The sequence below is a fragment of the Gadus morhua genome, chromosome 7 (genome assembly GCF_902167405.1).
Source record: "Gadus morhua chromosome 7, gadMor3.0, whole genome shotgun sequence".
NCBI classification, from domain to species: Eukaryota; Metazoa; Chordata; class Actinopteri; order Gadiformes; family Gadidae; genus Gadus; species Gadus morhua.
Window position 1 is genome coordinate 31,909,284 of NC_044054.1, and position 12,964 is coordinate 31,922,247.

The following is a 12,964-nucleotide window of genomic DNA, read 5'->3' on the forward strand; positions in this document are numbered from 1 at the left end:
CCTGGTGGCTGTATTCTGTGTATTACGGTATTAGTATTTCCCGGGGGCTGTATTCTGTGTATTACGGTATTACTAATACCGTAATACACAGAATACAGCCACCGGGAAATACTAATACGGTATTAGTATTTCCCGGTGGCTGTATTCTGTGTATTACGGTATTAGTATTTCCCGGTGGCTGTATTCTGTGTATTACGGTATCAGTATTAATGAGTGTTTCCTGGTGGTTGTATTCTGTGTATTACGGTATCAGTATTAATGAGTGTTTGGTTACCAGACGTACCGGACAGTGCGAGGGGACAGAGAGCGATACGACGAGCGCATCACAGAGATCACCTCCAGACCAACCAAGTCGCAGCAGACGTCGTACATCCAGAGCCCAGAGCCCGGTGAGTCGGGTCGGCTGGTCCTATACGCTCCTGTGGTTCAGGGATTGGTACTGCATCATGTGTAGGCTCTGGTATTTTTATATAAAGTTAACACGTTTCTTTAAACTCTGACTGCTAAAAAAAGGTTATTAGTCTAGAACCGGTCATTAGGTGGTTTAGAGATACTACATTAACATTTACATTGAGGGCGTTTAGAAGACGCTTTTATCCAAAGCGACTTCCAATAAGTACATTTGTCAGGGGGAAGAGAAACAACAATATATCTCTGTCGGTACAGTAAGGATGTTCATAGAACCAAGTGCCAAGCACTAACCATCACTAGGTTAACCCATTCCCCGTAGACAACAAAGATAGCTAGGATAAAATGCTTCACATTTCTAAGTTTTATTTATTTATTTAAGTGAAAGGTGTGTAAGAGGTGTGTGTGTGTGGGGGGGGGGGGGGATATGCAGAGTCTAGGTGACATGCAGAGTCTAGGTGACCTCTGATACTGAATCCTACTCTCCTCTGTCCTTCTGTTAGATTCAGTAGCTGCAGCACCAGAGACGGAGGCCCTCGCACCGGCCCCCCAGGAGGAGAGCCCAGCCCCGGTAGAGGAGACCCCGGCCCCGATAGAGGAGACCCCAGCCCCAGTAGAGGAGACCCCGGCAGTAGAGGAGACCCCAGTAGTAGAGGAGACCCCAGTAGTAGAGGAGACCCCCGCGGAGGAGCCGTCCGCCCCCAGCTCCAGTGAAGACAGCCCAGGTAGTCTGTCCCTCTCTCCGTCCCTCTCTCCGTCTCCACCTGCACGTGGGAGGTCCAGTCTTGCGCTTCATGTGTAGACAGAGGCCATGCCTGCGGCTCCATGTGTAGAGCTTAACCTCAACTCCCAGCGCCGTGAGGACAGCGTTGCAGCGATGTTCCTCCGACCGGTTGGGTTAAGAATACAAAGCGGTCGGGAGGATGGGTGATAAACGGACGCTGTGATTAAGTTACTTAACTTGGGATTCCTCAGTCTCTTTCATGTACTGAAAGTGTTGGAATAAAAGCTGAGTAAAGTGTTAATTACCAAGTACTGGTTCATGTGAGCACTTGGTTCTCGTGTTTTCACTTTGAGGGCTAGACGCTGGGCTTTATAGGTGAGTGTAAGTTCATACATTTGCAGTGTGGTCTACACGTGAAGCCCCAAGAATGTGTCGCATATCCATACGTTGGCGTCCAGGGCACATCATGCATGACCTCATGGAACCGAGTCGTGACCTGTGACCCTTGACCCTCGGACCCTGCCACCATGTGTTGCATGCGGAATACACTTTCTCCCTAACCCGCCCTCCTCCTCCAGACGTTTCTCACAGGTGGCTGCATGTAAACAGTGTTGAAACTCTCCATTCTTTCCCCGCCGACTTTCACCACACTTCTCTCTTCTAGGCCCAGACTCTGAACAAAAGACTTCTTGGTCTTATCACAGAATGTTAACGTGTGTTTGAGAGATTAACGACCTAGTCACACATCGAGAGCTCGAGATGGAGACTCTAATTAAAAGTTGGGCTGCACCGATGTAATATGACTTTGCCAATTCCGATATTCATAAACAAATATGGGCCGTTAAGATTGAATCGCTATGGTTCCATACACAGTTATAGTTTTCACATGGCAACTCATATATTTTAAGATGCATATAAATATATCTTTATGATAACTTCCAAATATATGCGGTTCATGGCCGACTCTTCCGATACCGATCAAAGCAATTTGTCCGACGTCGGCGTACTAATATGGTGGTGGGTGTGCCGTTGGGTGGATGTATCGCTGCATCCCTCATTAACGCCGTCACCCTGAATGCCAAGCACCCGTCTTGTCAAAACCCTCCGCTCGTCAAACCCTCTAGAACCTCACTCACACTCCTGGTAACCACCCCCCCCCCCCCCCCCCCCCCCCCGTTGGGGGTCCCTTGTGTCAAGGGCCCCCTCCCCGCCCCGCCCCCTTGGTTGCATGCCCACTGCCGTCGCACGTTGCATGTCAGTACAGGGGGTCAGTCGCCATGGGGGAACGTGTTTCTCATGTGGGACGTGGCAAAACATTAACCTAGCTAGCCTAAGTTTTCATAAGCCTAGGTTCTGATATACTTTCTAGGATTAAACATTACTTCAACTCCTGATTCCTCTCAAAATGGCCAACACAGCATGGCCAACACATGGCCATGATGCATTCTGAGTTCCTATGACCTCCTCCTCTGTGAAAGTTGTGTCCTAACTTGCTTAACATCTTCCGCTCCTACAAACAGAAAGTGGACCGGAACCAGCTGGAGAACCTGCTGCTCTAGAACCTGATGTAGTAGAACCTGCTGCTTCTCTAGAACCCGCTGCTGCAGAACCTGCCGCTGCTCTAGAACCTGCTGCCGCTGCTCTAGAACCTGCTGCCGCTGCTCTAGAACCTGCCGCAGTAGAAGCAGAAGCTGTAGAACCAGAAGCTGTTGAACCAGCAGCTGTAGAATCTGTTGCAGTAGAACCTGCCGCAGTAGAACCTGCCGCAGTAGAACCTGCAGCTGCGGTAGAACCTGCCGCGGTAGAACCTGCTGCAGTAGAAGTAGCAGCTGTAGAAGCTGTTGCAGTAGAAGCTGTTGCAGTAGAAGTAGCAGCTGTAGAACCTGCTGCTGTAGAACCTGCTGCTGTAGAACCTGCTGCTGTAGAAGCTGCTGCTGTAGAACCAGTTGCAGTAGAAGCAGCCGCTGTCGGAGCGGACCCCATCGCCCCAGCAGAGAGTGGTAAGGGCGAGGAGGAGACCCGACCGACTCAGGGTGCAGCCTGACGCTGTTTTCCTTTTACTTTCCATCTTATGTTCTTTCACCGTTTTGGGTTCTCAATCCAGCTGTGGACCTAGCCTCGACAAACCTGTTAACGGGTAATGGTTAAGACCTGCTCTCCTGCACACTGTGCAGTTCTACTAAACTTTGAATCTCACCTGTTTTTTTTTCCTTAATTTTAATAAAATAATTCATCTTCTTCTCTGGTTATTTTCAGGAGTAAAGTGCACGTCTTCATTTTGTCTTCAGCTGGTCATGTTTGGGTCATGGTTCTGCTTCAGTGCAGGGCTCCGGCGTTGGGTTCTCACTCCCTCTCTCTCCCTGCCTCCCCCTGTCTCCCCCCCCCCCCCCCCCCCTCAGCGGAACCCGCAGCCAGCCTACCTGTGGTGCCAGGCCACGCCCCCTACCTTCTGATTGGAGGGGGCACCGCGTCTTTTGCCGCCGCCCGCTCCATCCGCGCCCGCGACCCTGGTGCCAAGGTGGGTGACGGTTGCCATGGTAGAGTGACGGTTGCCATGGTAGAGGGGTTACTGTGGGTGATCCCGGGGTTGATTGGGTGACGAGGGAGGTGATGAAGGAGGTGACGAAGGAGGTGATGATGGAGCTAAACGGGTGTCGTCGTCCCTCCCCCCCCCCCCCCCCCCCCCCCCCCCAGGTGCTGATCGTGACGGACGAGCCGGACCTGCCCTACATGAGGCCCCCGCTCTCCAAAGAGCTGTGGTTCTCTGACGACCCCACGGTCACCGACACGCTGCGCTTCAAACAGTGGAACGGGAAGGAGAGGAGGTGGGCCCTACGCTACGATGCTCTCCTCCTCTGTCTCCTCCTCCTCCTCCTCCTCCTCCTCCTCCTCCTCCTCCTCCTCCTTCTTCTTCTTTCTCCCTCACATCCTTGTCTTGCTCTCCTCCACCTCTTCTTTGTCCATCACTTCCTATACTTTCTACCTCCATCTTCTCCTCCTTACACCTCCTCCTCTCTCACACAACCTCCTTCCTCCTCTATCCCCCTCCTCGGTCATGTGACCCTGTGTGTGGCTGATCCTTGGTGACGGGGCGTCTCGGTGTGTGTTAAGTATGTCTGTTGTTGTTGTGTTGTCAGCATCTACTTCCAGCCGCCGTCGTTCTACATCAGCCCTGAGGAGCTGGCCGTGGCCCCCAACGGAGGCGTGGCCGTGCTCACGGGCAGGAAGGTTTGTACCGCTGCACCGCCTTACCACCAGATAACGGCCTGTTGGTCAGGTTGAGCTGATGCCCTGACTGTCCACCAGGTGGTGCACATGGACGTGAGGGGGAACAAAGTGCAGCTGGACGATAACACGGAGATTTCCTACGATAAGTGTCTAATCGCTACAGGTGAGCACCGCTTTAAAAACGCATTCATTTAGACTCCTCCCACCTCGTGTTGACTCCTCCCACCCCGTGTTGACTCCTCCCACCCCGTGTTGACTCCTCCCACCCCGTGTTGACTCCTCCCACCCCGTGTTGACTCCTCCCACCCCGTGTTGACTCTTCCCACCTCGTGTTGACTCCTCCCACCTCGTGTCCTCCCACCTTGTGTCCTCCCACCCCGTGTTGACTCCTCCCAGCCCGTGTTGACTCCTCCCAGCCCGTGTTGACTCCTCCCAGCCCGTGTTGACTCCTCCCAGCCCGTGTTGACTCCTCCCACCCCGTGTTGACTCCTCCCACCCCGTGTTGACTCCTCCCACCTCGTGTCCTCCCACCTTGTGTCCTCCCACCCCGTGTTGACTCCTCCCACCCCGTGTTGACTCCTCCCATCCCGTGTTGACTCCTCCCATCCCGTGTTGACTCCTCCCATCCCGTGTTGACTCCTCCCCCCCTCATGCTGACTCCTCCCCCCCTCATGCTGACTCCTCCCCTTGTAGGCGGAGTCCCCAGGAACATGCAGGTGATAGAGCGGGCCGGGGAGGAGGTGATGAACCGGACCACTCTGTTCCGCAAGGTGAGTGAGCTGCCACTAGAGGGCGGCAGAGCGCCTCACAGGTGGGTTGTCGGCTGGTTGTTGAAGGCTGGCCGGTGTGTTCCAGGTGGAGGACTTCAAGGTGCTGGACATGGTCTCCAGGAGTGTGAAGTCCATCACCATCGTGGGCGGAGGCTTCCTGGGCAGTGAGCTGGCCTGCGCCCTGGGCAGGAGATGTAAGACCAGCCGTCGCATGACCTGTGACGATGTCACCCTCACCCACTCGCATTAACTTTAACAACCTCATCATCACCCCAATCTCATGATCTGTAACGACTTCATCATCACGGATTCACTACAGCAGCGTGTTTGACCTATAGTCTGATCGCCCTCCTCCTCCTCCTCCTCCAGCTGCTGACTCAGACCTGGAGGTGGTGCAGATCTTCCCGGAGAAGGGGAACATGGGGAAGGTCCTCCCGGAGTACCTCAGCAACTGGACCACTGAGAAGGTCAAGAAAGGTGACCGTCCTATCAGACCTGCTGATCTGCTGATCAACGCTTTAATTAGGAACATTTTACTGAAAACGAATCATTGAACACGAGTTTGATGGGAAGTGTGTGTCCTCAGAGGGGGTGAAGGTGATGCCCGAGGCCCTGGTGAAGTCCGTCAGCTTCAAGGACGAGCAGGTCCACATCCACCTGAAGGACGGCCGCGTGGTACGTCCCCCCCCCCACCCCGGGGGAAGACCCCACTGATGAGAGAACCATGCAGCGTCATGTCCTCAAGGAGCTCACGGTGTGGTCGCGTCCCCCTGCAGGTGATCACGGACCACCTGGTGGCGGCGGTGGGTCTGGAGCCCAGCGTGGACCTGGCCAAGTCGGCCGGTCTGGAGGTGGACGCCGACTTCGGGGGGTACCGGGTCAACGCGGAGCTGCAGGCGCGCTCCAACATCTGGGTGGTAGGTCCTCCGCCAGGGTCGGCGTGGGGGGGGGCTTCTAGTTTGTTCTTTAGTCAGCAAAGCTTTTTGAGAGCTCCACCTCCTGCTCACTTCCCCTCATCGGCTCTTCTTTCTTTCTTGTCGTAGTCTCCTCTTCCTCCTCTCCCCACATCCTCATCTTCATCCTACACCCTTCCTCTCCTCCCCTCCTCTCATCCCCTCCTCCTCGTATCCTTTCCTCCTCCACCCTTCCTCTCCTCTCGTCCTCTCCTCTCTCGTCCTCTCATCCTGTCCTCCTTTCCTCCTCCACCCTTCCTCTCCTCCCCTCCTCTCATCCTGTCCTCCCCTCCTCCTCGTATCCTTTCCTCCTCCACCCTTCCTCTCCTCTCGTCCTCTCCTCTCTCGTCCTCTCATCCTGTCCTCCTTTCCTCCTCCACCCTTCCTCTCCTCCCCTCCTCTCATCCTGTCCTCCCCTCCTCCTCCACCCTTCCTCTCCCCTCCACCTGTCCCTTCCACATGGTCCTAACCCCCTCAGTATCTACAGCCTGTCTCGAGGGGGGGGGGGGGGGGGGCCTCCATCCTCCCTCCATCCTCCCCCCACAAAGGGAGGAGCAGCTCGCTGCTACGACTCAACCATGTCTCTTCCTAGAGACATGGTTGAGTCGTAGCAGCTCGCTGCTACGACTCAACCATGTCTCTTCCTAGAGACATGGTTGAGTTTAGGAAAAGCTTTCAAACATTAACTTGTTTTGCCGATCATACAGCGTCCCCATCTGTAGCTTGCTATGGCGGTTATATCATCATCGGGGCCTCTGGGGTCCCGTACAGTCAGAGAGGGCCCCCAGTGGCCCCTGCGGCCGTGTGTTTGTCCTCTTGCTAATTGTGCCCGTCAGCCCCTCCTCCCTTCAGCCGTGTTAATGTGCTGCAGGGGCCGCGGGCAGAGGGCATTGAACCGGCAACCCGGATGTCTATTATGACGTGGCGTGTTAAGTAGGTCATTAGGGAGAGGGTGTCGGGGACGCAGAGGGAGCCGGAGTCAAGGCGCTAGCGGGCCGGTTCTGTAGGCTCCTCACCTGCAGCTACATGCTTTGCTACGCTACACTGCCTGTAGACCTCGCCCTCACCTGCTACGCTAGGCTATGCTACATGCTACTAGGGCAGGGCGATTAATCGCATTTTTGATTCCGATTTTGGTTTTAGCGTCGAACGACCAGATAACTAATATAATCAAATTTTCGATTTTTTTTGAAAAAAAAAATCTCTTCAAATAAAACGTGAAGAACAGCTGGATACATATCTGTACATTATTTTAGATTTGAACATATTCTTTTTGACCATTTTGTGTATTTTTTTTAAGGCGGAATTTCCAAGTTCTCAGTTACAAAGAGTTTTTTGGGAGAGACATGCTGAATAAATACATCATGATTTCAAACTCCAAAATAATCGTTTGAATAATCGTGATTTCAATGTTGACCAAAATAATCCTGATTATGATTATATATTTTTTCATAATCGAGCAGCCCGAGATGCTACGCTACATGTCCTGTAGGCTCCTTACCTGCAGCGCTACGCTACATGTCCTGTAGACCCCTTACCTGCAGCGCTACGCTACATGTCCTGTAGGCTCCTTACCTGCAGCGCTACGCTACGCTACATGTCCTGTAGGCTCCTTACCTGCAGCGCTAGTGCTACATGTCTTGTAGGCTCCTTACCTGCAGCGCTACGCTACATGTCCTGTAGGCTCCTTACCTGCAGCGTTAGCGCTACGCTACATGTCCTGTAGGCTCCTTACCTGCAGCGCTACGTTACATGTCCTGTAGGCTCCTTCCCTGCAGTGCTACGCTACGCTACATACTACTCTATGCTACGCTATGCTACACGCTAGTGCTACGCTACATGTCCTGTAGGCTCCTTACCGGCTACGCTACACGTAGCGCTGCAGGGAAGCATAGTTTGTAGCTATGCTACACGTCTTGTGGGCTCCGTCCTCACCTGCAACGCTCCTCTATGCTACACTATGCTACGCGCTACGCTACATGTGCTGCCCTCCGTCTTCAACCCCCCCCCCCCCCCCTCCATGAAGAAACCATAGCATGCTGTTTCCTGGGGGCTGCCTGGTGATTTATTCATGCTCCTCGGCCGCGGACATGCTACATGTGCAGACGAGGGCCTGTCACATAGCATGATGCTAGCAACATGTGACGCTTGGTAGAAGCTTTTACCCTGTGTCCAATGTCCTGCTAAGTGCATCCATGTTTAGTGGCATCCATGGTGGAGAAACTATGAGCTGTTTCTAGCTAACATCCAGCTTCCACACTGCTACACTATAGCATCCAAACTGCTACACGCTGCTACACTATAGCATACAGTTAGCTGGGGGCTACACTATAGCATACAGTTAGCTGGGGGCTACACTATAGCATACAGTTAGCTGGGGGCTACACTATAGCATCCAGTTAGCTGGGGGCTACACTATAGCATCCATTTAGCTGGGGGCTACACTATAGCATCCATTTAGCTGGGGGCTACACTATAGCGTCCAGTTAGCTGGGGGCTACACTATAGCGTCCAGCATACATCTAGCGGGAGGCTATAAGCGTCCAACATATGACCAACTGTGTACACCCCCAACATATTACTGTATTACCCAGTATATACACCCCCAACATATTACCGTATTACCCAGTATCTAGCCCGACCTAAACGTGTGTGTGTGTGTGTGTGTGTGTGTGTGTGTGTGTGTGTGTGTGTGTGTGTGTGTGTGTGTGTGTGTGTGTGTGTGTGTGTGTGTGTGTGTGTGTGTGTGTGTGTGTGTGTGTGTGTGTGTGTGTAGGCCGGCGATGCAGCCTGCTTCTACGACATCCGGCTGGGCCGCCGGCGGGTGGAGCACCACGACCACGCGGTGGTTAGCGGCCGGCTGGCCGGGGAGAACATGACCGGGGCCAACAAGCCGTACTGGCACCAGTCCATGTTCTGGTAGGTCCTCCAGAGGCTCCTCGAGGGGGTTCTAGTCGCTCCTCTGGGTTCTCCTGTATGGAGTTAGAATCATGCCAAAACCCTGCACACACGCAAAACGTGTTTTGCTCACGCATAACGATTCACACGCACACAAAACGTGTTTTACTCAGGCACAATGATTCACACACACGCTCAGTGTGGTTTGCAAATACAAAACATCATTCACAAACTAATGCATTTTGCTTCAGAAACAAATACAGTATGTTTTACACAAAGTACAAAAATAAATCCTTCAAATACACAAAACAATTCTACAAGTACGGAACACGAAAGCTGCGTGTGGATCGGAATGCATTTGCGCACGGATCAGCAAGGCGGAAAATTAGTGCCAAAAGTCACGTGACAAACAAATGTCCTGTGATTCACCCTACACAACAGCAGGTGGTGCTGTTGAGTCAGTTTAAGGCCGCCAGGACGATCTTTTTTTCTCCCCAAAATCTTTATTTGATGCCGGCCAACCGTGTGTGGATTCTATGGAAAGCTAAGAAGGCCACTAACTGGCCCTAGAATAGCGCGGTAAAAGTGCTAAACCGCACGGAAACCGTACGGAAACCGTACGGAATCCGTGGGGTTTGGCAGGAACAACGCCACCTGTTGTTTTTAGTGTGAATCACAGGACATTTGTTTCTCACGTGACTTTTGGCACTAGGGCTGGGTATCGTGGCCAATTTCCTAAATCGATTAAATTTCGATTCATAATAGATTAATCACGATTCGATTTGATTGAATCTGCTCTTAAATAATAAATAGCTCAACTGTGTTAAAAAATACAAATGTACTTTATTTTTTCTCTTCATCTTAAACAACAGGTTTTAAGTGCAAACTTGTAAATTGGACAGTTTAAACTTAAACTGTCTCAAGTCTCAAAAGCGCAATTTTGAAATTAGAAAGGAATTGCAAATGAAAGTGTACTTGACCTACAGCATTCCATCACTGCAAATTGCATTAAGGCATTTTTTATCAAAGTGCAAAAATAATAATAATGGTAACAAAACAAACCAAAAAAAAATCGATTTCATGTCCTATGAATTGATATTGCAAAATTTGAATGAAATCGATCCAAAATGGATTAAATCGATTTTTTTACCCAGCCCTATTTGGCACTAATTTTCCGCCTTGCTGATCCGTGCGCAAATGCATTCCGATCCACTCGCAGCTTTCGTGTTCCGTACTTGTAGAATTGTTTTGTGTACTTGAAGGATATTTCTTTGTACTTTGTGTAAAACATACTGTATTTGTTTCTGAAGCAAAATGCATTAGTTTGTGAATGATGTTTTGTATTTGCAAACCACACATGATTCACACACACGCTCAGTGTGTGTGAATCATTGTGCGTGAGTAAAACACGTTTTGTGTGCGTGTGAATCGTTATGCGTGAGCAAAACACGTTTTGCGTGTGTGCGGGGTTTTGGCATGATTCTAACTCCATACTCCTGTTTCTCTAGAGTCTTGTCTGTAGGTTTTAGTGCTTTTTGGGGTTCCAGGTCTAGAAGGACCTAGTCCCTGAAGGTTCTTGTCATCCTCTAGGAGGTTCTAGCATTCCTGTAGGTTCTAGTCTCCTGAGAGAGAGAGAGAGAGAGAGAGAGAGAGAGAGAGAGAGAGAGAGAGAGAGAGAGAGAGAGAGAGAGAGAGAGAGAGAGAGAGAGAGAGAGAGAGAGAGAGAGAGAGAGAGAGAGAGAGAGAGAGAGAGAGAGAGAGAGAGAGAGAGAGAGAGAGAGAGAGAGAGAGAACTGAGCAAGAGAGAACTGAGCAAGAGAGAACTGAGCAAGAGGCTGCTGTGGTTCATGCATGTTGATGTGCGGCTGACTCACCGTGTGCCCGTGTCATGTGACAGGAGTGACCTGGGCCCGGATGTGGGCTACGAGGCCATCGGCATCGTGGACAGCAGCCTCCCCACCGTGGGGGTCTTCGCCAAGGCGACCGCCAAGGACACACCCCGCGCCGCCACCGAGAAGTCCGGTACGCCAGAGACCCCCCCCCCCACACACACACACACAGACCCCCCAGAGACTGTTACAGACCACTGAGACCAGACTCTGTTATAGAGCACAATCAAACACCCTCCCCCTAGACTCCCCCCTCCCTCAGTACGTTGTCAGTCCCCCTAGAGTCTAGACCCCCCCCCCCCCCCCCCTTCCTCCCTCTCCTCACCCGCTGTGTCGGTCCTTCACCCCCAGGGACGGGGATCCGGTCGGAGAGTGAGACGGAGGAGGTGGCCCAGAGCCCCGTGGCCTCCACGACGCCCGCCCCGCCAAGCCTGCCCCAGAAGGACGACTACGGCAAGGGGGTGATCTTCTACCTGCGGGACAAGGTGGTGGTCGGGATCATCCTGTGGAACGTCTTCAACAGGATGCCCATCGCACGCAAGGTACGACCGCCAGGACTCGGCGTAGCTCGGCTCAGAGTCAGGCCCCAGAGAGTCACTTATGGAGGTCGGAATATACTCGTGTGTTTGAGTCGGAGACGGATCTACGTACGTTATGGAGAAACCCGCATGATGGGATGTAGTTCTGCTCTCGTTGGATCAGGCACAGCTCCCGGTATGTGTTAGAATCGGAGGGAGTTTATTCGTCTTTATACTTTCATTGAGTCATGTTTCAGTTTAAGTGTTTTACTCATTGTATTATTTATTACAGCTGACATTGAGTCAGAACTCCTTAAGCTTGTCAGAAACAGTTTTATTTATCCACACATCTACAGCAAGCGGGTCAGTTCAATCACACTCTGAATCCACCCGTTTAAATTTTCCGATCCTGAGCCCCGCGTTTATTTGCTCCGTTAGAAAGCGATGCGTCTCTGAGCGTACGATCTGCGTCCGATAGCACGACTTAACGTGTTTCTGTCTGCCTTCCAGATCATCAAAGACGGGGAGGAACACGCAGATCTGAACGAAGTGGCCAAACTCTTCAACATCCACGAGGATTAGAGTGTGTGTGTGTGTGTGCTAGGAGTGTGTGTGTGTTGAGCGCAGAGCTAATGGCGTGTGAAGGCTGTCGCGGCCAATAATCGTTCGGAAGTGTGACGACCGCGCTGGGAGAACCCCACTGCTGAACCTCTGCACTGCATCTCATTTCCTGTCGTCACTGCAGCTCACTTCCTGTCCCTGGGAGAACGCACACGGGCGTGATTCTGTAATTAAGACGAGCGTTTGGCACTTTTCACGTTCTGAGTGTGTGTTTGAACAATCAGTTTGATCCGTCTCATTAGGCCACGCCCACAAGGTGAATGCATCGTCCTCGTCGGGAAAATGTGATTCAAGTATAATTGTCTCTCTCTCTCTCGCTCCATCTATTGGTCTCTCTCCCTCTGTCTGTCTCCGTCTCCTCCCTGTCTCTCCGTCTCCTCCCCCATCGCTCGATCAAGGATTGTATCCTCAGTGTGTGTAAAGGAGTTGAAAAAAAGAAGAGATGAAATCTGCAATAAAAAAATATTTTTAAAGTGAAACTCGTTTGATTTTGAGTCGGTTGGTGCTCGTCGTCCCCCTCCTCCGCCCCCGGGTGGAGGCTCCTCCGCCGCGGCGGCCGCCTCCTCCTCCATGTAGGGCACATTGTGTTTGCTCCAACACATCTTGTTACTGCTGACATGCTGCCTCGATGTCATCGGAGCGTCGTGGCGGCTCTGGGAGCGCCGAGTAGTAACAAGCAGCCGAGGTTTCCGTCGCATTAAACCCGGCCCAGCGCAGCGTGAGGGGCCGCGTCCCGGCATCGCCCGGTCGGACCAACGCAGGGTTTAACAATGCGAGGCCGGCGTGCTTATCTCTGCTTCAGGGTGACGGCGCCTCCGCAAACAAGAGTCCCTGCTGTCCGCTGAGTGTTTATGTCGTCTTTATGGTGTCACGATTTGATCCAAGTCTCCGTGGAGATGGATCTCGTTCAGGTGTCTGCCCATCACCGGCTGGTCCTTTAGAAGTGACCTTCGAG

General features: G+C 52.2%; 1 protein-coding gene across 4 annotated transcripts in view; it reads left to right on the top strand.

Moving 5' to 3' along the window:
• Positions 1 to 12,488, top strand: part of aifm1 (apoptosis inducing factor mitochondrion associated 1) — a 14,344-nt gene extending 1,856 nt beyond the window's left edge. The window contains exons 3-18 of one of the 4 annotated variants that reach the window (XM_030361194.1): positions 278 to 389; positions 912 to 1,136; positions 2,653 to 3,132; positions 3,532 to 3,650; positions 3,827 to 3,957; positions 4,270 to 4,360; positions 4,439 to 4,523; positions 5,054 to 5,130; positions 5,216 to 5,324; positions 5,500 to 5,607; positions 5,717 to 5,805; positions 5,907 to 6,047; positions 8,860 to 9,002; positions 10,879 to 11,003; positions 11,222 to 11,412; positions 11,899 to 12,488. In XM_030361194.1, coding sequence (XP_030217054.1) covers positions 278 to 389; positions 912 to 1,136; positions 2,653 to 3,132; positions 3,532 to 3,650; positions 3,827 to 3,957; positions 4,270 to 4,360; positions 4,439 to 4,523; positions 5,054 to 5,130; positions 5,216 to 5,324; positions 5,500 to 5,607; positions 5,717 to 5,805; positions 5,907 to 6,047; positions 8,860 to 9,002; positions 10,879 to 11,003; positions 11,222 to 11,412; positions 11,899 to 11,970 — 2,298 coding nt within the window. In that variant the 3' untranslated portion in view covers positions 11,971 to 12,488. The remainder of the gene's footprint in view (positions 1 to 277; positions 390 to 911; positions 1,137 to 2,652; positions 3,133 to 3,531; positions 3,651 to 3,826; positions 3,958 to 4,269; positions 4,361 to 4,438; positions 4,524 to 5,053; positions 5,131 to 5,215; positions 5,325 to 5,499; positions 5,608 to 5,716; positions 5,806 to 5,906; positions 6,048 to 8,859; positions 9,003 to 10,878; positions 11,004 to 11,221; positions 11,413 to 11,898) is intronic. The other 3 variants (XM_030361195.1, XM_030361196.1, XM_030361197.1) reach the window with 3 other exon arrangements.
• Positions 12,489 to 12,964: the final 476 nt, after the last annotated feature.